General features: G+C 49.1%; 1 protein-coding gene across 1 annotated transcript; it reads right to left on the bottom strand.

Annotated features, from left to right (window-relative positions):
* Positions 1-10,895: 10,895 nt before the first annotated feature.
* LOC137302300 (uncharacterized) lies at positions 10,896-20,393 on the bottom strand. Its single transcript, XM_067971941.1, has 19 exons — positions 19,993-20,393; positions 19,019-19,134; positions 18,827-18,930; positions 18,566-18,743; positions 18,354-18,480; positions 18,184-18,272; positions 17,983-18,104; positions 17,777-17,911; positions 17,581-17,698; positions 15,452-15,642; positions 13,368-13,759; positions 12,435-12,550; positions 12,241-12,344; positions 11,966-12,143; positions 11,755-11,875; positions 11,587-11,678; positions 11,350-11,501; positions 11,145-11,277; positions 10,896-11,068 (listed from the first exon to the last, which is right to left on the bottom strand). The coding sequence occupies exons 1-19, from the start codon at positions 20,365-20,367 to the stop codon at positions 11,065-11,067; spliced, it is 2,847 nt and encodes a 948-aa protein (XP_067828042.1). The 5' UTR covers positions 20,368-20,393; the 3' UTR covers positions 10,896-11,064.
* Between the last annotated feature and the right edge of the window lie 4,728 nt (positions 20,394-25,121).

The raw sequence follows: 25,121 nt of genomic DNA, 5'->3' as shown, positions 1-25,121 counted from the left end.
CTTTACTCTGTATCTAACCCATGCTGTACCTGCCCTGGGAGTGTTTGATGGGACAGTGTAGAGGGAGCTTTACTCTGTATCTAACCCTGTACCTGCCCTGGGAGTGTTTGATGGGACAGTGTAGAGGGAGCTTTACTCTGTATCTAACCCGTACTGTACCTGCCCTGGGAGTGTTTGATGGGACAGTGTAGAGGGAGCTTTACTCTGTGTCTAACCCTGTACCTGCCCTGGGAGCGTTTGATGGGACAGTGTAGAGGGAGCTTTACTCTGTATCTAACCCGTGCTGTACCTGCCCTGGAAGTGTTTGATGGGACAGTGTAGAGGGAGTGTAGAGGGAGCTTTACTCTGTATCTAACCCGTGCTGTACCCGCCCTGGGAGTGTTTGATGGGACAGTGTAGAGGGAGCTTTACTCTGTATCTAACCCATGCTGTACCTGCCCTGGGAGTGTTTGATGGGACAGTGTAGAGGGAGCTTTACTCTGTATCTAACCCTGTACCTGCCCTGGGAGTGTTTGATGGGACAGTGTAGAGGGAGCTTTACTCTGTATCTAACCCGTGCTGTACCCGCCCTGGGAGTGTTTGATGGTACCACGTGTTACTGAAAGTTGTCCAGTTTTATTCCTTTGCGCTGCCAAGAATCCAGTGGAAGCAAAAAATTAACCCTTTCCTCTCCCAACAAAACCCATCTTTGTAAAGAGTAAACAGGAAGGTGAACCCAGTGGCTTCTGGAAAGAAAAGCCAGCCCTCAAATAGATCGCTAAGTAAAGCATTTATTAACATATCAGTGGAACTCTTGGCTGACCTAACATTTATAGTTCTGTTCCTTGAAGAACAAAAAGTGCCCAAAAAAAATTTGCCACTTTATTTATGAAGACGACCTACCCCATCCAACCTCCCCTCCCCCCACCCATCCCACCCTCTACAGGGAGGATACAACAAGCAGATCAAGAGAAGGGCAAACTGGTATTTCAGTCATCTCCCCCGCTCCCCCAATATCAAGTCGCAATGTGGAGTTGGGCCCAAAGGAACGGGGTCGTGCAGCCACAAGACCTGTTCACGAGCCAGCGGGCACTGCCAGCTCCCGAATCGCTCAGAAGATAAAGCTGGGAGACGAGGGGCATTCGATTGCTCGGCTGATGCTGCCCTCGTCTGAAAGACTGAGCAGGCTGGGGCTCTTTTCTCTAGAAAAGAGAAGGCCGAAGGGTTGACCGATAGAGGTCTTTGAAATTATGAAGGGGGTTCGATAGTGTGGACGGAGAGAAGATGTTCCTACTTGTGGGGCGTGCTAAAAAAAAATTAAGGGGCCATAAATATAAGATAGTCACTAATAAATCCAGTAGGGAATTCAGGAGAAACTTCTTTACCCAGAGAGCGGTGAGAATGTGGAACTCGCTCCCACAAGGAGTAGTTGAGGCGAATAGCATAGATGCATCTAAGGGGGAGCGAGATAAACACATGGGGGAGAAAGGAATAGAAGGATATGCTGATAGGGTGAGATGAAGTAGGGAGGGAGGCGGCTCGCGTGGAGCATAAACACCGGGATAGACCAGTTGGGCCGAATGGCCTGTTTCTGTGCTGTACGTTCTATGTAAATCTATTTATGTAATGTCCGATCTCCATAGTGGGTGAAGCTCAGAGCTGGTCCATCGTATCAATACTGACCTCCTGAGGACAGCTGAAGGAAATGTTACTCATGGACCATCATTCTACAAGACCACATAGAATCTACAGCACAGAAACAGGCCATTCGGCCCCACTGGCCTCTGCCGGTGTTTTTACCCCACCTGAGCCTCCTCCCACTCTAATTACCCCTTCCCACCTGGACTCCCCGAACGCCTCAATTTTAAACTTCTCGTCCTCGTGCTCAAATCCCTCCATGGCCTCGCCCCCTCCCTACCTCCTCCAGCCCTACAACCCTCCGAGGACTCTGTGCTCCTCCAACCCTGACCTCTTGTCCATCCCCACTTCCTGTGCTCCACCATTGGCAGCCGTGCCTTCAGCTGCCCTAGGCCCTAAGCTCTGGAATTCCCTCCCTAAACCTCTCCGCCTTTAAGATGCTCCTTAAAACCTACCTCTTTGACCATGCTTTTGGTCACCTGTCCTAATGTCTCCTTCTTTGGCTCGGTGTGAATTTTTGTCTGATAATCGCCCCTGTGAAGCGCTTTGGGATAAGAACATAAGAAATAGAAGCAGGAGTAGGCCAATCGGCCCCTCGAGCCTGCTCCGCCATTCAATAAGATCATGGCTGATCTGATCCTAACCTCAAATCTAAATTCATGTCCAATTTCCTGCCCGCTCCCCGTAACCCCTAATTCCCTTTACTTCTAGGAAACTGTCTATTTCTGTTTTAAATTTATTTAGTGATGTAGCTTCCACAGCTTCCTGGGGCAGCAAATTCCACAGACCTACTACCCTCTGAGTGAAGAAGTTTCTCCTCATCTCAGTTTTGAAAGAGCAGCCCCTTATTCTAAGATTATGCCCCCTAGTTCTAGTTTCACCCATCCTTGGGAACAAGGATCAAGCCCCTTCACAATCTTATATGTTTCAATAAGATCGCCTCTCACTCTTCTGAATTCCAATGAGTAGAGTCCCAATCTACTCAACCTCTCCTCATATGTCCGCCCCCTCATCCCCGAGATTAACCGAGTGACCTTCACTCGGTTAATCCCGGGGATGAGGGGGCGGACATATGTTTGACTATGTTAAAGGCGCTATATAAATGCAAGTTGTTGTTGCCTCCATAACCCTCTAATCCCTTCTCCCCCATCCATGCATCAAGCCTCCCCTTAAATGTATCAATATTATCTGCTTCAACCACTCCGCGTTCCACATTCTGTGAAAAGAAACACCTCCTAAATTCTTTAGTGATCTATTAAGGGCTGTCTTATATTCATGCCCCTTTGCTCTTGACATCTTGTTGCTCCAGCCATTATTCAATTAAGTAAAAATGTAATCACACATATGAAGGTTTTAACTCGCAAATCAGCCTCTTGACCATCAACTGCTTCAAGTCTAGATTTAATTGTCAGCCATGGCTTAGTGGGTAGCTCTCTCCTGACTCTGAGTCACAAGGTCGTGGGTTCGAACCCCACTACTGCCGACTTGAGCACACAATCCAGGCTGATGCTCCCAGTGCAGTACTGAGGGAGTGCTGCACTGTCGGAGGTGCCATGGAAAAGATACAGCACAGAAGGGGACCGTTTGGCCCATCGTGTCTGTGCCGGCTCGAAGAACAACCAGGTGCCCATTCTAATCCCAGTCCGTAGCCCTGCAGCTTACAGCACTTTAGGTGCAGGTCCAGGTACTTTTTAAAAGAGTTGAGGGTCCCTGCCTCTACCACCAATTCGGGCACGAATTCCATACACCCACCACCCTCTGGGTAAAAAAGTTTTTCCTCATGTCCCCTCTAATCCTTCCACCAATCAGCTTAAATCTATGACCTCTAGTTCTTGAACTCTCCGCTAGGGGAAACAGGTACTTCCTGTCTACTCTATCTAGACCCCTCATAATTTTGTACGCCTCAATCAAGTCTCCCCTCAGCCTCCTCTGCTCCAAGGAAAACAACCCCAGCCTATCCAATCTCTCCTCGTAGCTGCAATTTTCAAGCCCTGGCAACATTCTTGTAAATCTTCTCTGCACTCTCTCCAGAGCAATTACGTCCTTCCTGTAATGTGGACTGCGCACAATACTCCAGCTGTGGCCTTACCAGCGTTTTATACAGTTCCGTCATTACATCCATGCTTTTGTATTCTCTTGGCTTTTGTATTTCGTCTCTCGTAAGAGATGTTAAAGCCGAGGACCCGTCTGCCCCTCTCAGGCGGATGTAAAAGATCCCACAGCCACTATTTCGAAGAAGAGCAGGGGGAGTTCTCCCCGGGTGTCCTGGGGCCAATATTTATCCCTCAACCAACATCACTGAAAAAAAAAAATGCTGTTTGTGGGATCTTGCTGTGCACAAATTGGCTGCTGCGTTTCCTACATTACAACAGTGACTGCACTTCAAAAAGTAGCGTGTTGGGACACCCTGAGGTCGTGAAAGGCGCTATATAAATGCGAGTTCTTGTCCCACATTTTCGTATGTACGTAATAGCCGGTCGTAGAGATTGAATTATTTTGGAGTGCCGTCGTGGTTGGTGTCCTGGAGAGCCTTTGCGCACAGCAAGGTCCCACAGACCAGCAATGAGATGAATGACTAGTCAATCAGTTTTGGGTGCTCTGCTGCTTGAGAGAGGACTATTGGTCAGGTCCACCAGGAGAGCCTCCTTCAGATAGCACCACAGGGGCCCTCGAACCCGAGTATCCCATCGACCTGTTTGGAGGGATGCTAATGCGTCGTCCGAGGAAAGGCACCTCCAACCGTGCGGCACTCCCTCATCGCGGCGGCTCGCTCAACTGGGGCTTGAGCCCACCGTTAGAATCACGCAGCACAGGAGGAGGCCATTCGGCCCATCGTGCCTGTGCCGGCTCTTTGCAAGAGCTATCCAGTTAGTCCCACTCCCCCTCTGCTCTTTCCCCATAGCCCTGTAAATTTTTTCCCTTCAAGTATTTATCCAATTCCCCTTTCGAAAGTTACTATTGAATCTGCTTCCACCGCCCTTTCAGGCAGCGCGTTCCAGATCAGAACAACTCGCTGCGTTAAAAAAATTCCAGTGCTACCAACTGAGCAAAGCAAGATATGGAATTTTTATTTCAGATTTCCAGCATCCGCAGTATTTTGCTTTTGTTGTGGAATTTGGCAATGTCTTTTTAAAAGAAAACCCCATAAGACAACAACTTGCATTTATATAGCGCCTTTAACGTAGTTAAACGTCCCACGGTGCTTCACAGGAGCGATTATCAAACAAAATTTGGCACCGAGCCACATAAGGTGATATTAGGACAGGTGACCAAAAGCTTGGTTCAAAGAGGTAGGTTTTAAGGAGCGTCTTAAAGGAGGAGAGAGAGGCGGAGAGGTTTAGGGAGGGAATTCCAGAGCTTGGGGCCTAGGCGGCTGAAGGCACGGCCGCCAATGGCGGAGCGATGAAAATCGGGGGATGCGCAAGAGGCCAGAATTGGAGGAGCGCAGAGATCTCGGAGGGTCGTAGGGGTCGAGGCCACGGAGGGATTTGAAAACAAGGACGAGAATTTTAAAATCGAGGCGTTGCTGGACCGGGAGTCAGTGTAGGTCAGCGAGCACGGTGGGGCGGGGGGGGCGATAGCTGAACGGGGCCTGGTGCGATCTGATTGTTTTCTCCGCTCCTGGAGTGGAGTTCGAACCCACGACCTTTCGACTGGAGGGGACAGTGCTACCGACTGAGCCAAGCTGACGCCCAAGATGGTTTTCCACATTCCGTCTGCACTTCACTACTCAAGAGGGCAATGGACGAAAATACATTCTCAGCTACGGTCAGCGGTCTTTGTAAAAGCAGTGTGTTTTGTTGTGGATACTAATCTGGAACAGCCTGGCGAGATCAGCTTCTGTATACTAGTCAGTCTCCTGTGTCTTCAAGGTCGTCTGTGCGTTACATGGACACAGGAAGAGCCCCAGCCCAGCTCCCTGTTACATTGCACCCTGTCGTGACCAAGCCCATAGCCATATTGACATCTCATCCTTCATACCCCTTGACTGTCATTTGTTAAAAGGAACCACTTTATCTAATCCTTTTGGTATTCAAGGTACTCTACACGATATGACTCCTGCCCTCCAAACAGGCAAATTCAGAACGTCACCTGGTCAAAAAAAAAACAAGAGAATAATCAGGCAAGATCTTGCCCTTTTGAAAACACTGTTCACTCTCAATGAGTAGGTCGTTTATTGCCTCCATTTTGGTCTCTCGTTGCTTCTAGTAGTTTTCCAATTAAAGGGTTCAGGGTAGTACTGAGGGAGTGTTGCATTGTCAAAGGCAGCATCGTTCAACTGAGATATTAAACCCAGGCTTGGTCTGCCTTTTCAGGTAAAAGATCCCCTGGTAGTGTATTGGATAGAAATTATACCAGTTCTCCTAGTGCCTCAACATGTAGAAAAGAGAAGGCCGAGGGTTGGTCTAATGGAGGTTATAGAAATTATGAAGGGTTTGATAGAGTTTGACGTAGAGAAAATGTTTGCTTGAGGGGGAATCCAGAACTAGGGGTCATAAATACAAGATAGTCACTAATAAATCAAATAAGGAATTCAGGTGGAATTTCTTTACCCAGAGAGTGGTTAGAATGTGGAACTCACTAGCACAAGGAGTAGCTGGGGCAAATGACAGATGCATTTAAGGGGAAGCAAGATAAACACGAGGGAGAAAGGAACAGAAGGATATGCTGATAGGGTGAGATGAAGTAGGGAGGGAGGAGGCTCGTGTGGAGCATAAACACCGGCATAGACCAGTTGGGCCGAATGGCCTGTTTCTGTGCTGTAAATCCTATGTATCTCAACCAACATTCTCCATTGCCTCAAGCAGTAGTTATGCATCATATGGATTGATCTAGGAGTCCTCACCATTTGGCCAGTCCCAGTTTGTGTCAGGCTGGCTATAGTCCATCAATATTACCTCCTTTTACTTGGTATGCCCTTGCTAATATTGAGTAGTGAGCAATCTCATTTTAGGCCAGTGCATCGGCAGCAAACCTCAAATGAGTAATTGTCCCGGTAGAATTTTGTTTAATGAATAGCATCGCACTGCTAAATAAACTACACTCAACTAAAGCCAACTTGGAGAATGGGCACAGTCTCCTAAAGCTCCAGGAGGAATGGCTGTTAGCAAACAATGTTTTATTATACAATATTTTCATTTGTGTATTAATTTATTTATTATAGAAGGACCTCAAGGCCTTTGAGCAGGTGCAGAGGAGAGGTACCAGGGATGAGGGGCTTCAGTTAGCCGGAGAGACAAGAGAAGCTGGGATTGTTCACCTTCGAGTCAGTATTAACTTTCAAAAGGGAATTCGATCTTTACTTCAAAAAAAAAGGAAAGATTTGCAGGGCTATGGGGAAAGAGCAGGAAAGTGGGACTGATACAGTAGCTGTTTCAGAGAGAGCCAGCACAGGCATGATGGGACGAATGGCCTCTTCTGTGCTGTAGAAGTCGATAAAGGTGCTATATAAATGCAAGTTAACATGCCAAGGCACAATGCTGCCTCTAATTTTTTTTTCGACCATGTGCAGAATGAATTTGGGTTTGTGCATCGATATAAAGGCCTCACTGTAAAAAAAAATTACAACGTCAAATAGAACTTCTTTTCAAAAAACATTAATCAGAATATAAAAAAAAAGAACAAAATAATGGATAATTATAACAATTTAATGTTATATTGGCTGATAAATTTACAAGATGGGTTTCTTAAGTTTCACTAGGATTGAGCACAACAGTCTAGTTATATTTTATTAAAAATTATCCGATGGGGATGACTCCAATCAGCTTTATGACTGATTCAAACAGAAATAAATAGTGTGCAATCAGAATTTATAAATTGAACCAAGTACAAAACAACCATCAAATCAGTCAGTGTGAATTTGGGAACGGGGAACAGTTTAATTAAAGCTCCCCTCTCTCTCTCTCTCTCTCCCTCCCCATTAAATTACTGCATTACAAGTGTAAATCTTGCAGGTTTCCGTGTAAGGCAGGGTGCAGTTTGGTTTTAAATACAGTTTCCCCATTTTTTCCCCCCAAAGGTTGAAGTTAAATTTAAGGAAAGGACTTGTATTTATAATCGCGCCTTTTGTGACCTCCATTTGGCCCAAAACTCTTTACAGCCAATTAAGTACTTTTGAAGTGTAGTCACTGTTTAAATGTGGGAAACACGGCAGCCAATTTGCGCACAGCAAGATCCCACAAACAGCAATGAGATAATGACCAGATAATCTGTTTTAGTGATGTTGGTTGAGGGATAAATATTGGCCCAAGACACCAGGGAGAACTCACTCGTTCTTCAAAAAGTGTCATGGGGTCTTTTACGTTTACCCGAGGGGACAGACAGGGCCTCAGTTTGACGCGTCATCGGAAAGACGGAACCTCCATGTAGCACTCCCTCAGTAACGCACTGGAGTGTCAGCCTGGCTAACGTACTCAAGTCTCTGGAGTGGGATTTGAACCCATGACCTTCTGCTTGAGGGGCAAGAGTGCGCTACCCATTTGGGTCACACATATCATGAATGCTATACAGATCCACAATGACCACTCCCTGTAAACAATCTCGAATCAGAGGCAGCATCAGTCTATAAAACAATTATTTAAAAAAAAAATTCATTCATGGGATGTGGGCATCGCTGGCGAGGCCGGCATTTATTGCCCATCCCTAATTGCCCTTGAGAAGGTGGTGGTGAGCCGCCTTCTTGAACCGCTGCAGTCCGTGTGGTGAAGGTTCTCCCACAGTGCTGTTAGGAAGGGAGTTCCAGGATTTTGGCCCAGCGATGATGAAGGAACAGCCGATATATTTCCAAGTCGGGATGGTGTGTGACTTGGAGGTGGTGTTGTTCCAATGTGCCTGCTGCCCTTGTCCTTCTAGGTGGTAGAGGTTACGGGTTTAGGAGGTGCTGTCAAAGAAGCCTTGGCGAGTTGCTGCAGTGCATCCTGTGGATGGTACACACTGCAGCCACAGTGCGCCAGTGGTGAAGGGAGTGAATGTTTAAGGTGGTGGATGGGGTGCCAATCAAGCAGGCTGCTTTGTCCTGGATGCTGTCGAGCTTTTGAGTGTTGTTGGAGCTGCACTCATCGAGGCAAGTGGAGAGTATTCCATCACACTCCTGACTTGTGCCTTGTAGATGGTGGAAAGGCTTTGGGGAGTCAGGAGGTGAGTCACTTGCCGCAGAATACCCAGCCTCTGACCTGCTCTTGCAGCCACAGTATTTATGTGGCTGGTCCAGTTAAGTTTCTGGTCAATAGTGACCCCCAGGATGTTGATGGTGGGGAATTTGGCGACAGTAATGCCGTTGAATGTCAAGGGGAGGTGGTTAGACTTTCTTGTTGGAGATGGCCATTGCCTGGCATGAATGTTACTTGCCACTTGTCAGCCCAAACCTGGATGTTGTCAAGGTCTTGCTGCACGTAGGCACAGACTGCATCATCTGAGGGGTTGCAAATGGAACCGAACACTGCAATCATTAGCAATTGTCCCCTATGATGGAGGGAAGGTCATTGATGAAGCAGCTGAAGATGATTGGGCCTAGGACACTACCCTAAAGAACTCCTGCAGCAACGTCCTGGGGCTGAGATGATTGGCCTCCAACAACCACTATCATCTTCCTTTGTGCTAGGTACGACTCCAGCCACTGGAGTTTTCCCCGATTCCCATTGACTTCAATTTTACTCAGGCTCCTTGGAGCCACACTATCACACCTTTATTACCAGACAGCCATTCAGATTGGACTGTGTATTTGAAGTGGCCAAGATTGTTCTAAATGTCTAGTTTCGAGCTTCCCCACTTGGAGTTCTGTGAATTAAAAGGTATCTCACAGGCAGGAGAGGAGCAATTCCATTGCCCCGTGTCATTCACTGAAGATTCACACCAAACATCAGTTGGACACTGCTAAGGGCACTGTCCCTTTAAGAAACCAGCAAGTCCTGAATGATGGTTAATGGAGCAGTGCTGATACTGGGGAACAGCTGGCTTGTGTCACATAGGATCACACTCAGCTATTCAAACACGGATTATGTAACCAAATATCTTTACATACCTCCCACAGCCAGCCAGACTGACTCAGGACAACTGACCGCTCGCTGTTTACAGCGTTACAGAGCAGCCCGGGTTATCCAGAGACTTCCAAAACGTGCCTCAGCCGACTCTCCTTTTTCCCTTTAAAGTTTCCCTCTCCCTCAGGTGTTGACTCTCACTGGCCAATGGTGCCACTGCTTCACACACCAGTCACTCTCTACGGGCCCACCCAGGCAGCGAACGTCAGCAAGGCAGCTGACCAGTGAGGCCAGACAGAGCCAATCTTCTACCACCCGCTGGCCGGCCACACCTTAGTCGGGGTCACTCGATAACGATCACAAGGGGAAAGCAGTCACCCCCGGACAGTGAATCAGGCAGCATCTCCACCGTCGATATCTGTTAACTCAAAACTGACCAGAGAGAGCACTGGTTTGGTGCGTGGGCAGAATGTTTAAGTGCTCTGCCTGGCCGTGCACAGCTTAGAGTGGACGGTGTCAAGGCTTCACAGCAGCATAAAAAAACCAAACAAAATTTGACACCGAGCCAAAGGAGGAGATATTAGGACCGGTGACCAAACACTTGGTCAAAGAGGTAGTATTTGAGGGAAGAGGGGTTTAGGGAGGGGAAATCCAGAGCTTCGGGCCACCAATGGACTAGAGGCCCGAGATCAATGGAAAGGTAACTAATCTTTTCCCAAATATCACTCACCGCGTTTGACTTCAATGACCACCCTTGTGTAACTAACTAGTTTGAGTGATGGGTTATCTTACACCAATATTAAAAAACAATTACAACTAAGGGTTATAGTACATGTACAGGTCAAGAGGCCCACATACACCTACCACCAGTGGCCATGGAGCAAGATGGCCAATTGAAGAGATGCTTCTTTGGTCCATTTTCATTAGGAATTGGGGTGTGTGACTATAACTGTCTCGCTCACCTAGCTGACAATGTCTGTAACCCCATCTACTTTGTCTAAAAAGATAGTAAGAGCATTATATTATGTTCATCCCTTTAAAAGCCACATTATTACTCCAGGTGCAACTTCAAAAAAAAGTTGCATGTGGTGAAATTGGACATGAATTTAGATTTGAGGTTAGGATCAGATCAGCCATGATCTTATTGAATGGCGGAGCAGGCTCGAAGGGCCGATTGGCCTACTCCTGCTTCTATTCCTTGTGTTCTTAAAATAGTTAAATGTAGACCTCCGTAACTGGTCGAGTGTTATTTAGACAACTGAAGTGCAAATTACCAATACCAGTGTACTAGTCTTCAGCGTTGACTCAAAATCAGTCACATTTCAGCTTTATTGAACCATTTTTTGACAAATAATGAAAAGCTCAATTCAGGGAAAGATTCAGTCATGTTTCCTGGACAGTAGGAAGGCCAGAGATCAGGGCCAGAGCTGCTGGTGTCACAGCCATGACCTGAGGCACCTCAGAACCCACATCACCTGCGGAGAATGAGAAGCCAATTTTGAGTCAAGAGGCACAAGACTGGAATTGGGTTGTCGTCGAATCAACACTCACCTGGAGGAGAACGTGGAACCGCTAAGAGTCTCGGCCGCTTCACGGCCCGCTGAATGAACCAGGCCCTTCACATCAGCATCCAGAACGATCAGGGGTCCAAGGGAGGCCTCACCCTCCCACACAGGCTCAGACTCTGCAATTGGTTCCATCCAGTTACAAAACATCCAACTTCACCCCCCCCTCAACACCCACCACCACAACATACCGAGCTCAGATGGAACCTCCCTCCAGCCCCTGGAGTGCAGTCTTCCGCCTGGTCCCAATATCGGAGCGGTGCAGTTGCCCCCATCACAACAGGCACAAACCTCATTGGATCCTTCCAACTGGGTCAGGTCCAATTCATTCACCAGGAACCATCTAAACAAGGAAGCAAGCCATCGGTCAAGAGTTGCATCCATACTCCAAAAAAAAAGTCCACCGTTCTTGGGCGGATTTAGCTCACCGGTTGGCTGGCTTCTGGAAGGAACAAGCCTTGTTCATCGAATCTGGCCTTCGCTCTGCTGCCACTACTTTCAGGTGGCAACTGATGAAGATCTACAGGAGACACATTCAGGAGTCACTGAGTGTCAACACTCACCATCTCACCCTTCAACATCCAGCCTCCTCTTACCAAATCCCGAGCATCCTCAAAGAAGCGGAAGGCATCCAGGTTGAACCTGATCTTGTCCCGGTGATCTCGCGGTGAGACGAAAGACGAAAGGGAGTCTTCACCTTGGCTGTCCAACAGGCAACTGGAAAGAGGGTGGGAAAGAGCTGTATGGATAAGAATGGATCCCACCAGCTATGGGACAGGCATTGCAGAGCCCAGCTATAGACCTTACCCATTGAAGTCAATGATATGGTATCTGGGGGTGGACTCCGGATCTGGGCTCAGTGTAGCTACACAGCTGTCAATGTAGAGCCTCAGCGACATGTGGTTCACCGTCACAACAGAGGCCTCGATGCGAATGAGGTCACCCAGGTGGTAGATTTGGGAGGCACGCTCTGCACTCCAGTCATCTGGAACACACACACGAGGGGAAGAGCTCTGGATTCCTCACTCGATCCCAAGAGACAGGTTAAAAACCAGCAAGGTAGACAATTGGCCATCACTTACCAGTCATCAGACGCAGGGAGAACGACAGACGTCCCTCGGCCGACTTGGTGGAGGAGAATGGGATCCAGGTGGGCTTGATAGCATTGCTGCTCACCGTCCTCTTCCTGTGGGAAGGAGCAAGGCCAGCTTTACTTCCAATTCACAACCCCCACCCACCCCCCCAAATTGGGAGCCTCTCAATCACCCCCCCTTACCTGGGATAATGGCACTCAATAGGGATAACAGCTCCACTGGTTCTCACAATGACTCCTCCAATAGGGCTCGGCCTGTAGTACAGGTGGGTGGCGTAAATCAACAGGTCCTCAGTCATCTGGGAGAGAGAGGGGGAGGAAATCTGGTTAGGGTCAGGTACAGAACAGGGGGAAGTCATTCTTGGACAAGAGTGCAATTTGTTTTAAATCAATTGCTGCTGAAGAAAGAAACCCACTGAGCCCTTCATACTTGTGTTAACTAGCTAACTAACTAGAGCCAACCAACGAGAGCCAACCAACCAACCCTTTTCCTACATCTTATTTCTGCCTTTCAAAAATGAAACCTGCCATTTCCATTTGAAGTGATATTGTAGGCCATTGGGTGAAGGAGCCTCTCAATCACCTCCTTCCCCAGGATGAAGACACTCAAGAGACAATTGACTGCTCCATTGGTTCTCTCTCAAGTACCTCAATAGTCATTTGTGTTAAGGCATTCCACACCTTCACAACCCTGAGAATTTCTTCAAAGGATAATCCTCAGTCTATGTTCCCTCATCGCCATGTCACCCGAGGCAAGTCATCTCTTTACTCTAGAAGCTCCCCTTAACCGGCCAATGAGAAAGGTCTCAATGTTTCCCCAAACCTTCCTGCAGAAAGAAGCTCGTGTGACTATTCAGCAGGCTCTTCCCATGATCCTTCCTGTAACAGGGCCCAAAACCACATGACACCCCGACTGTGTCCTAACCAATGGACAGTAGAAATTAGAGACAGTTTATTCAAAACCACCCCAGTGTAATAAAAAATTGCCTGCACTCTGACCGACAAAGCTACAAACTCTCATTCACTTCCTCCACTGTTACCCTGCTCAGGAGAGCTCATTAAACCTGGTTATTCAGTCTGTCCAGAGAGACGTGTTTTAATGAAGAATCACATTACCTTTACTGAGCTGTTACACTCATGGAGCCCGTAGTCAAAGAGGACAGTGTGGTTCTGAGAGTCGACCCCAGTTGGCCGACAACCTGCTGTCCCCAGGGTCAGGTCAGCAGCTTTAATCAGGTGCCTGGTTCCAAATAAATCCATGTCTACCCTCACCAGGAGGTTCTGCTCTCCACACTGCACCATCACAGTCTGCAGTGGGGACAGACTTCTCCCCTCAGACAGGCTGAAATGGGAACCAAAGGGAGGGGCAGGAGTGGCCTTCTCAATGCTCCATGGGAAGTCCCTGTTTCTAAACCGCTGCCAAGTATCAGAGCAACAAACAGCTCCGACCAAAACCAACAGAGAAACCAAACCCTTCACTAGTTGCCCCATAATACAAACTATTACAGCTCAACTGGGAACTGAAGGGAGTCACTGATCCCTTTTATACACAACCTGTAGTCAGTCACCTGACACCAATTGGATAAATGACCAATAGACTAATCTCATGACATCTTCCAACAATCTCACTCATTGGTTGGTCTCGCAAAAGATCTTCACACGGAGAGACTGGGTTCGTGATTGGGAGATGATCCAATGGAATTAGTCCAGGTTGCAGACAATCTGGGTCTCCTCTTCTTGTGTAACCATCATAAAAACCCCCCTAACAACCAATCTCAACTAAAGTGCCCCCTCCTGAGAGGGGCTCAAACGATAATCACCCAAATCATAAAAAAACAAAGGAAACTTATCAAATTCAATCATAATACTGAACGATAGGCGCTCCGGTCCCTGCGGTGCCCACCGGTCGCGGAAAGCCTTGAGCGTACCGGCAAACACCGCGTGCTCCCTCTCCAGGGGTCACCCGGGCGCGGAGAATGCCGCGGAAGAGAGGCAGACAGTCGGAGAGACCGTCCCCCCACAGGCCGCGTCCAACCTGGACCTGTGGATGGTCACCTTGGCCAGGCCCAGGAGCAGGCCCACGAGGAGATCCTTCGACCTGCCCGCCCCCCCCCTTCCTCACTGGGTGGCCCCAATCCAGAGACTTGAGCACATTATCCAGGCCGACACCCCCAGTGCCCGTACTGAGGGAGTGCTGCACTGTTGGAGGTGCCGCCTTTCCATTGAGATGTTAAACGGAGGCCCCTCTCAGGTGAACGTAAAAGATCCCACGCCCTCTATTTCGAAGAAGAGAGAGGAGTTCTCCCCGTGTCCTGGGCCAATATTTATCCCTCAACCATCATCACTAAAACAGATGATCTGGTCATTATCTCATTCTGTTTGTGGGATCTTGCTGTGCGCAAATTGGCTGCCGTGTTTCCCACATTACAACAGTGACTGCACTTCAAAATGTACTTCATTGGCTGTAAAACGCTTTGGGACGTCCTATAGTTCGATCAAGTGACTGCTCCTCCTGTGCGATCGGAGACAGCAAGTGTCAGAAGGCTTGTCCCAGTCTGTATATCCCCCCACACCCCACCCTTAGTATTTTGTTAAGTGTGGTCACTGTTGTAATGTAGGAAACGCAGCAGCCAATTTGCGCACAGCAAGATCCCACAAACAGCAATGAGATAATCACCAGATAATCTGGACACCGGGGAGAACTCCCCCGCTCTCCTTCGAAATAGTGTCTGCAGGGGGTCTTGCTGTGAGAAAATACAATGTGGATTGGTTTACATAGAAAATAGGAGCAGGAGTAGGCCATTCGGCCCAGATAACAGCTTCTATAATTCTGCGTATGTATTGGGAGGCTGGAGAAGGCAGGTTATAAATGCACAGCCATCGTTTGTATGTTGTGCTCGAGACTTTGTGCAAACTCTCAGTAAACCCGGGTGAGACTGTCAGACTTTTCCTTTGTTGTCCCGGCGTCTCTCTGTATTCACAGAAATAAGTTAATATTCACAAGAGTTTTCACACAGGGGACAGTGACCGGGCAGTGCCCGGCTCCTGTCGTGACCAGACAGTGCCCAGCTTGTGCAATGACCGGGCAGTGCCCAGCTCCTGTATTGACCGGGCAGTGCCCAGCTCTTGTGGTGACCGGGCAGTGCCCAGCTCCTGTGGTGACTGGGCAGTGCCCAGCTCCTGTAGTGACCGGGCAGTACCCGGCTCCAGTGGTGACCGGGCAGTGCCCGGCTCCTGTGGTGACCGGGCAGTGCCCAGCTCCAGTAGTGACCGGGCAGTGCCCAGCTCCAGTCGTGACCGGGCAGTGCCCAGCTCCTGTAGTGACCGGGCAGTGCCCGGCTCCTGTAGTGACCGGGCAGTGCCCAGCTCCTGTGGTGACCGGGCAGTCCCACTAGGGGGACAAGGACGTGCTCATTATAATTGGTGTGGGTGCTGTGCCACCTGCTGTTGGAGACCCAGTACTGTAACTGAATCACAATTGGGCCCCGTCTGTTTAGTGGGTCGTTTGCTCTTTTTATATAAAAGATGTAGATTCTACACTGATGTCACATCGAGATGTTTAGCAACTCAAGGGGATGCCTCCTTCCCAGGGGCACTTTTTATTGGAGATAAGATTCCTCAGGAATTGTCCCCTTGGATTGGAAAATTGCCAATGTCACTCCATTATTGGGAGGAGAGATAATGAGAGACATTAATCGACTGGAATCTGTTGTCAGGGGCAGTGACTGAGCTCTTGGATAAAGATGGAGCCAGCATGGATTGTAAAGGATAAGTCATGTTTAACAAACCCAGTTGAATTTGTTGAGGTCACTAACGGGGTCGATGAGGGAACGTCCATGGATGTTATTTATGTGGAATTCCAGAAGGCATTCGATAGCGTTCCACATAAGAGACCAGTCACAAAAATGAGAAATATCCGGAATTGGAGGCAACCTATTGATGAGGGTAGAGAATTGGTTAGGAGACAGGGTGGGGATAATGGGTCTGTACTCAAATTGGCAGGATGTGACCAGTGGTGTCCCCCAGGGATCTGTACTGGGGCCTCAGCTTTTCACTCTATTTATAACGGACTTGGATGAAGGAATAGAGAGCTGTATATCCAAGTTTGCTGATGACACTAAGTGAGGTGACACAATAAATAGTGTAGACGGGAGCAGAACGTTTCAAAGGGACATTGATAGATTAAGTGAGTGGGCAAAACTGTGGCAGGTGGAGTTCACCATGGGGGGGAGGGTGAGGTCACCCACTTTACACCCAAGAAAGATCAGAGTATTTTCAAAATGGTGAGAAGCTCGGAACTGTGGAGGAGCAGAGAGATTGAGGGGTCCAAGTACAGGAATCACTAAAAGCTAGTGGACAGGTACAAAAATAATTTAGCAGGCTAAAGGAATGTTGGTCTTTATCTCAAGAGGGCTGGAAGTTATGCTACAGTTATATAAAGCTCTGGTTAGACCCCATTTAAATACTGCGTTCAGTTCTGGGCAGCGAAGCTCAGGAAGGATACTGGAGCTGAAAGGGTTAAGTTATGAGGACAGGTTGCACACACTGGGCTTGTATTCCCTGTGTGCAGAAGGTAACGGGGTGATTGAATTGAGAGGTTTAAGATGATTAAAGGATTTGCTCAGGTCAAGAGAGAGAGAGAAACTATTCCTCCTGGTCAGGAGAGTCTGGAACAAGGGGGCATAACCTTAAAATTAGAGCCAGGCCATTCAGGGGTGATGTCAGGAAGCACTTCTTCACACAAAGGGGAGTGGAAATCTGGAACTCTCCCAAAAGCTGGTGAAGGAGATTAATTGAGAATTTCAAAACTGATCAATAGGTGTGTGTTAGGTAAGGGTATTGAGGGTTTATGGAACCAAGGTGGGTCGATGGGGGTGAAGAGATCAGCCATGATCGAGTTGAATGGTAGAACATGATCCGTGACAAGACCAGCAAATTAACATCAATTTACAAAATGCTCCCAATCATTGAGAACTTGGCACAGTTCAGTGGGACTCAATATCCCCACGGTCAGAGGATCAGGGAGACTACAGTCAGGCTGGTCAAACTCACCACAGATACTCAAGACCAGGAGAACCCCTCAAGACCAATAAACATTTCATTAACAATGAACATGGAACATTTGTATAGCTAGTTATTACACGAGTCTTCAGTCGGTAACCAAATGAAATTCACTACAATGAGATTTATTCCTCAATCAATCACTTTATTGATTATTTGATAACTGGCACTTATTGTCTGTCTCCAGCCCACACAACATCCAGTGACAAATGAGCAACCAGCCATTAGAAGATACAAGTAGTCACTGCTTTATTGGTCATTTGATAACTAGTTCAACAGGGTTTGCTTGTGTTTCCTGTACAGGAACAAGGCGATCAAAGAAGCAGAGATCAGAGAGACAGCGGTCACAGTCAGGGCCAAGATCAGGACCACCTCAGACTCCACACCTAAAAAGCAACAAGAAACCAATGGTGAGTGAAGGAAATACTGAGGGGAAAATGGAAACTAGCAGTCAGCCAACTCACCACCTGGAGACCTCTCCTGCATCCTTTGCTCAACCTCATTAAGGGGCTCAGTTGCCAGGTCTGTCACTTCAGGATCCAGAATGACCAGGGGTCCAAGTGAGGCCTCACCCTCCCACTTCAATTCAGCATCACTCTCTGCAATATCAAACATTCCAGTTAGAGAGGGTAAAGGGGGACCTCCAACATAGAGAGGATCAATGTCCTACCAGGTCCAGATACAAGATCCCTCCTTCCTCTGGAATCAAGTCGGAATTCCCTCGTGACACTGCAGTTGCCCAGACGACAACAGGCACATAAGTCATTGGTCGATTCTTCCAATGGGATCCAGCTAAACCAGAGAATCAGTTTATCAACCAGGTTGTGCATCACTTCACACAACACATCCCCATGGGAGAAAGGGAACTTACACATTCTGCATCTTGTGGAAAGTACAAGCTTTGTTCATGGAATCTCTCCGATCCACTGCAGCAACTTTCAGGTGACAGGTGATGAAAATCTGAGGGACACATTCAATACAAGTTGTTATTCAGTGACTCCCCTCCCAACATGGGGAACCCAATGATCGGCTTCCTCTTACCAGGGAACGGTCATCTCCAAAGAAACGGAACGCATCCAGGTCAAACTGGAGTTTGTCCAGCTCACGTTCATCTCTGGGCAACACAAAGGTTGAAAAGGAGTCCTCGGCTTTGCTGTCCAGGAGGCAACTGAAGATTCAAAAAAAGGGCCATGAAGTGAATCAAGTGAAGCCATTGAGAAGAGAGCAGCTGGAGAAAGCAGAGAGCTCCTTACCCATGGTAGTCAATGATGTTGTATCTTGGGGTGGAATCCTTGTCTGGGCTCAATGTAGCTGCACAGCTGTCAATGTAGAGCTTCAGGGGCATGTGGTTGGTCATTGAAACAGAGGCCTCAATGTGAATGAGGTCACCCAGGTAGTAGACAGTCGAGGTGCGCTCTGTAAGCCAGTCATCTGAAGAACAAGAGTTGGAGACAGTGGGTGTAACTCCCATTGGGCAACGACAGGAAAGTCCTCCCCGTCCACCCATCACATACCATTCATTAGACGCAGTGAGAATGACAGAAGCCCTTCTCCAGACTTGGTCGAGCTGAATGGGATCCAGGTGGGCTTGATGGGGTTACTGCTCACATTGCCCTTCCTGGAAAGGACAGTGGAGTCATTTCAGGACAAGTTCAGAAAATTACAGCAGCCGTAGATCAGATTTGCAACAGAGTAAAGATTCTTACCTCAAATAGTGGCACTGGATGGGAATGACAGCTCCATTAGTTCTCACAATAACTGATCCACCAGCATTTGGGGTGTGGTTCAGGTGGGTGGTGTAGACCAGGAAATCTCCAGCCATCTGAAAGACATCAGGTGAAGGAATGAAGAGCTGGTCTCATTGGACAAAAGCTATTTCTGGTCATTTTCCTGCCCTGTTAAGCAGCAGTTTGAGGGGTTTCAGTTGCTCCCCAATGACACATGATTGAAGCAGCTCCACCATTGAGTGAAGTTGCCTGGAGCAGCCTCTGTTACTCTGCTCAGTCCACCTTCTATTACAGGGGACTTCAGGCCTGCAGTCAGAAACCCAGAAATGATTTGGCTCAGCCAGGTCAGATGAGAATTCTACCCTATATAGAATAGAGCTTCCACTGTAAGAGGCTTCAATTGACCCCTGGGATGGAGCACTAAACACAACATCACTTTTAAACCTCATCTGTGTCCGTGGAGTTCCCCTTTAATACATTGTAGCCCAATTATCCCACGAGTTTAGTCTTTCAAGAGACGTCCCAACAGGTTCGACAACACTGAACATCCATTGACCTGAAGTTGAGGCAACAGACCAGAATATCCATGAGAACGAAAAGGATAAATCTACAGAGGCACAAAAGGAAGGACTTGTTTTGGGAAATGTAGGTGAAGGTGCAAGGCCAATAGAATCAAAAATCAAAGTTAGAGAATAGAAAAGACCAGTTAAAGAAAGTTGTAGTGTCTCGGAGACAAATTAGAATCTTTGTTAAAAGAAAAAGATGAAACATGTCAACAAAGTAGTTTCACACAGGGTGTGAGTTAACATGTCAAGAACCTGTACAGGGATTGGAGGAAGAGTTCAGGGATCTCCTCAAACTAAGTGGCTGGAGTTTCACCCAATGTGAATGAGTTCAGAGTGAGGAGTAATCTACACAGTGAAATTGGAGCAAGAGTTGAGGAATCACATTACCTGCAATCTGCTGCCACATTCATGGAGCCCATAGTCAAAGAGGACGGTGTGGTTCTGAGAGTAGATCCCAGTTGGCCGACAACCTGCTGTCCCCAGGGTCAGGTCAGCAGCTTTAATCAGGTGCCTGGTTCCAAATAAATCCATGTCTACCCTCACCAGCAGGTTCTGCTCTCCACACTGCACCATCACAGTCTGCAGTGGGGACAGACTTCTCCCCTCAGACAGGCTGAAATGGGAACCAAAGGGAGGGGCAGGAGTGGCCTTCTCAATGTTCCATGGGAAGTCCCTGTTTCTAAACCGCTGCCAAGTATCAGAGCAACAAACAGCTCCGACCAAAACCAACAGAGAAACCAAACCCTTCACTAGTTGCCCCATAATACAAACTATTACAGCTCAACTGGGAACTGAAGGGAGTCACTGATCCCTTTTATACACAGCCTGTAGTCAGTCACCTGACACCAATTGGATAAACGACCAATAGACTAATCTCATGACATCTTCCAACAATCTCACTCATTGGTTGGTCTCGCAAAAGATCTTCACACGGAGAGACTGGGTTAGTGATTGGGAGATGATCCAATGGAATTAGTCCAGGTTGCAGACAATCTGGGTCTCCTCTTCTTGTGTAACCATCATAAAACCCCCCCGAACAACCAATCTCAACTAAAGTGCCCCCTCCTGAGAGGGGCACAAACGATAATCACCCAAATCATAAAAAAGCAAAGGAAACTTATCAAATTCAATCATAATACTGAACGATAGGGGCTCCGGTCCCTGCGGTGCCCACCGGCCGCGGAAAGCCTCGAGCGTACCGGCAAACACCGCGTGCTCCCTCTCCAGGGATCACCCGGGCGCGGAGAACGCAGCGGAAGACAGGCAGACAGTCGGAGAGACCGCCCCCCACAGGCCGCGTCCAACCTGGACCTGTGGATGGTCACCTTGGCCAGGCCCAGGAGCAGGCCCACGAGGAGACCCTCCGACCTGCCCGCCCCAACCTTCCTCACTGGGTGGCCCCAATCCAGAGACTTGAGCACATTATCCAGGCCGACACCCCCAGTGCCCGTACTGAGGGAGTGCTGCACTGTCGGAGGGGCCGCCTTTCCGTTGAGATGTTAAACGGAGGCCCCTCTCAGGTGGACGTAAAAGATCCCACGCCCTCTATTTCGAAGAAGAGAGAGGAGTTCTCCCCGTGTCCTGGGCCAATATTTATCCCTCAACCATCATCACTAAAACAGATGATCTGGTCATTTATCTCATTGCTGTTTGTGGGATCTTGCTGTGCGCAAATTGGCTGCCGTGTTTCCCACATTACAACAGTGACTACACTTCAAAATGTACTTCATTGGCTGTAAAACGTTTGGGACGTCCTGTAGTTCGATCAAGTGACTGCTCCTCCTGTGCGATCGGAGACAGCAAGTGTCAGAAGGCTTGTCCCAGTCTGTATATCCCCCCACACCCCACCCTTAGTGTTTTATTAAGTGTGGTCACTGTTGTAATGTAGGAAACGCAGCAGCCAATTTGCGCACAGCAAGATCCCACAAGCAGCAAAGTGATAAATGACCAGATAATCTGGACACCAGGGAGAACTCCCCCGCTCTCCTTCGAAATAGTGCCTGCAGGGGGTCTTGCTGTGAGAAAATACAATGTGGATTGGTTCACATAGAAAATAGGAGCAGGAGTAGGCCATTCAGCCCAGATAACAGCTTCTATAATTCTGCGTATGTATTGGGAGGCTGGAGAAGGCAGGTTATAAATGCACAGCCATCGTTTGTATGTTGTGCTCGAGACTTTGTGCAAACTCTCAGTAAACCCGAGTGAGACTGTCAGACTTTTCCTTTGTTGTCCCGGCGTCTCTCTGTATTCACAGTAATAAGTTAATATTCACAAGAGTTTTCACACAGGGAACGGTGACCGGGCAGTGCCAGGCTCCTGTATTGACCGGGCAGTGCCCGGCTCCTGTGGTGACCGGGCAGTGCCCGGCTCCTGCGGTGACCGGGCAGTGCCCGGCTCCTGTATTGATCGGGCAGTGCCCGGCTCCTGTATTGACCGGGCAGTGCCCGGCTCCTGTGGTGACCGGGCAGTGCCCGGCTCCTGTGGTGACCGGGCAGTGCCCGGCTCCTGTGGTGACCGGGCAGTGCCCGGCTCCTGTGGTGACCGGGCAGTGCCCGGTTCCAGTGGTGACCGGGCAGTGCCCGGTTCCTGTAGTGACCGGGCAGTGCCCGGCTCCAGTAGTGACCGGGCAGTGCCCGGCTCCTGTGGTGACCGGGCAGTGCCCGGCTCCAGTCGTGACCGGGCAGTGCCCAGCTCCTGTGGTGACCGGGCAGTGCCCGGCTCCTGTTGTGACCGGGCAGTGCCCGGCTCCTGTTGTGACCGGGCAGTGCCCGGCTCCTGTAGTGACCGGGCAGTGCCCGGCTCCAGTGGTGACCGGGCAGTGCCCGGCTCCTGTGGTGACCGGGCAGTGCCCGGCTCCTGTGGTGACCGGGCAGTGCCCGGTTCCTGTGGTGACCGGGCAATGCCCGGCTCCAGTAGTGACCGGGCAGTGCCCGGCTCCTGTGGTGACCGGGCAGTGCCCGGCTCCAGTCGTGATCGGGCAGTGCCCAGCTCCTGTGGTGACCGGGCAGTGCCCGGCTCCTGTTGTGACCGGGCAGTGCCCGGCTCCTGTTGTGACCGGGCAGTGCCCGGCTCCTGTAGTGACCGGGCAGTGCCCGGCTCCAGTGGTGACCGGTCAGTGCCCGGCTCCTGTGGTGACCGGGCAGTGCCCGGCTCCTGTGGTGACCGGGCTGTGCCCGGCTCCTGTGGTGACCGGGCAGTGCCCGGTTCCTGTGGTGACCGGGCAGTGCCCAGTTCCTGTAGTGACCGGGCAGTGCCCGGCTCCAGTCGTGACCGGGCAGTGCCCAGCTCCTGTGGTGACCGGGCAGTTCCCGGCTCCTGTTGTGACCGGGCAGTGCCCGGCTCCTGTTGTGACCGGGCAGTGCCCGGCTCCTGTAGTGACCGGGCAGTGCCCGGCTCCAGTAGTGACCGGGCAGTGCCCGGCTCCTGTGGTGACCGGGCAGTGCCCGGCTCCAGTCGTGACCGGGCAGTGCCCAGCTCCTGTGGTGACCGGGCAGTGCCCGGCTCCTGTGGTGACCGGGCAGTGCCCGGCTCCTGTGGTGACCGGGCAGTGCCCGGCTCCTGTAGTGACCGGGCAGTGCCCGGCTCCAGTAGTGACCGGGCAGTGCCCGGCTCCTGTAGTGACCGGGCAGTGCCCGGCTCCAGTCGTGACCGGGCAGTGCCCGGCTCCTGTAGTGACCGGGCAGTGCCCCGCTCCTGTAGTGACCGGGCAGTGCCACTAGGGGGACAAGGATGTGCTCAAAATAATTGGTGTGGGTGCTGTGCCACCTGCTGTTGGTGACCCAGTACTGTAACTGAATCACAATTGGGCCCCGGCTGTTTAGCGGGTCGTTTGCTCTTTTTATATAAAAGTTGTAGATTCTACACTGATGTCACATCGAGATGTTTAGCAACTCAAGGGGATGCCTCCTTCCCAGGGGCACTTTTTATTGGAGATAAGATTCCTCAGGAATTGTCCCCTTGGATTGGAAAATTGCCAATGTCACTCCATTATTGGGAGGAGAGATAATGAGAGACATTAATCGACTGGAATCTGTTGTCAGGGGCAGTGACTGAGCACTTGGATAAAGATGGAGCCAGCATGGATTGTAAAGGATAAGTCATGTTTAACAAACCCAGTTAAATTTGTTGAGGTCACTAACGGGGTCGATGAGGGAATATCCATGGATGTTATTTATGTGGAATTCCAGGAGGCATTCGATAGCGTTCCACATAAGAGACTAGTCACAAAAATGAGAAATATCCGGAATTGGAGGCAACCTATTGATGAGGGTAGAGAATTGGTTAGGAGACAGGGTGGGGATAATGGGTCTGTACTCAAATTGGCAGGATGTGACCAGTGGTGTCCCCCAGGGATCTGTACTGGGGCCTCAGCTTTTCACTCTATTTATAACGGACTTGGATGAAGGAATAGAGAGCTGTATATCCAAGTTTGCTGATGACACTAAGTGAGGTGACACAATAGTGTAGACGGGAGCAGAACGTTTCAAAGGGACATTGATAGATTAAGTGAGTGGGCAAAATTGTGGCAGGTGGAGTTCACCATGGGGGGAGGGTGAGGTCACCCACTTTACACCCACGAAAGATCAGAGTATTTTCAAAATGGTGAATCGCTCGGAACTGTGGAGGAGCAGAGAGATTGAGGGGTCCAAGTACAGGAATCACTAAAAGCTAATGAACAGGTACAAAAATAATTTAGCAGGCGAAAGGGATGTTGGTCTTTATCTCAGGAGGGATGGAAGTTATGCTACAGTTAGATAAAGCTCTGGTCAGACCCCATTTAAATACTGCGTTCAGTTCTGGGCAGCGAAGCTCAGGAAGGATACTGGAGCGAAAGGGGTTAAGTTATGAGGACAGGTTGCACACACAAGGCTTGTATTCCCTTGTCTGCAGAAGGTAAAGGGGTGATTTAATTGAGATGTTTAAGATGATTAAAGGATTTGCTCAGGTAGAGAGAGAGAGAGAGAGAGAGAGTATTCCTACTGGTCAGGAGAGTCTGGAACAAGGGGGCATAACCTTAAAATTAGAGCCACGCCGTTCAGGGGTGATGTCAGGAAGCACTTCTTCACACAAAGGGGAGTGGAAATCTGGAACTCTCCCAAAAGCTGGTGAAGGAGATTAATTGAGAATTTCGAAACTGATCAATAGGTGTGTGTTAGGTAAGGGTATTGAGGGTTTATGGAACCAAGGTGGGTCGATGGGGGTGAAGAGATTAGCCATGATCTAATTGAATGGTAGAACATGATCCTATGACAAGACCAGCAAATTAACATCAATTTACAAAATGCTCCCAATCACTGAGAACTTGGCACAGTTCAGTGGGACTCAATATCCCCACGGTCAGAGGATCAGGGAGACTACAGTCAGGCTGGTCAAACTCACACCACACAGATACTCAAGACCAGGAGAACCCCTCAAGACCAATAAACATTTCATTAACAATGAACATGGAACATTTGTATAGCTAGTTATTACACTAGTCTTCAGTCAGCAACCAAATCAAATTCACTGCAATGAGA

This window comes from Heptranchias perlo, chromosome 35 (genome assembly GCF_035084215.1).
Source record: "Heptranchias perlo isolate sHepPer1 chromosome 35, sHepPer1.hap1, whole genome shotgun sequence".
Taxonomy (NCBI): Eukaryota; Metazoa; Chordata; class Chondrichthyes; order Hexanchiformes; family Hexanchidae; genus Heptranchias; species Heptranchias perlo.
Note: the sequence above shows the minus strand (reverse complement) of the source record. Positions and strands in the feature narration are given on the sequence as shown.

Coding starts and splice junctions, on each gene's coding strand:
- LOC137302300 (XM_067971941.1), bottom strand. CDS start 20,367: ATGGGGCAACTAGTGAAGGGTTTGGTTTCTCTGTTGGTTTTGGTCGGA. Junction 18,273..18,353: donor TTGGAGATGACCGTTCCCTG/GTAAGAGGAAGC, acceptor TGTGTCCCTCAG/ATTTTCATCACCTGTCACCT. Junction 15,643..17,580: donor AAGCAAACCCTGTTGAACTA/GTTATCAAATGA, acceptor TTGTCCCCCTAG/TGGGACTGCCCGGTCACCAC.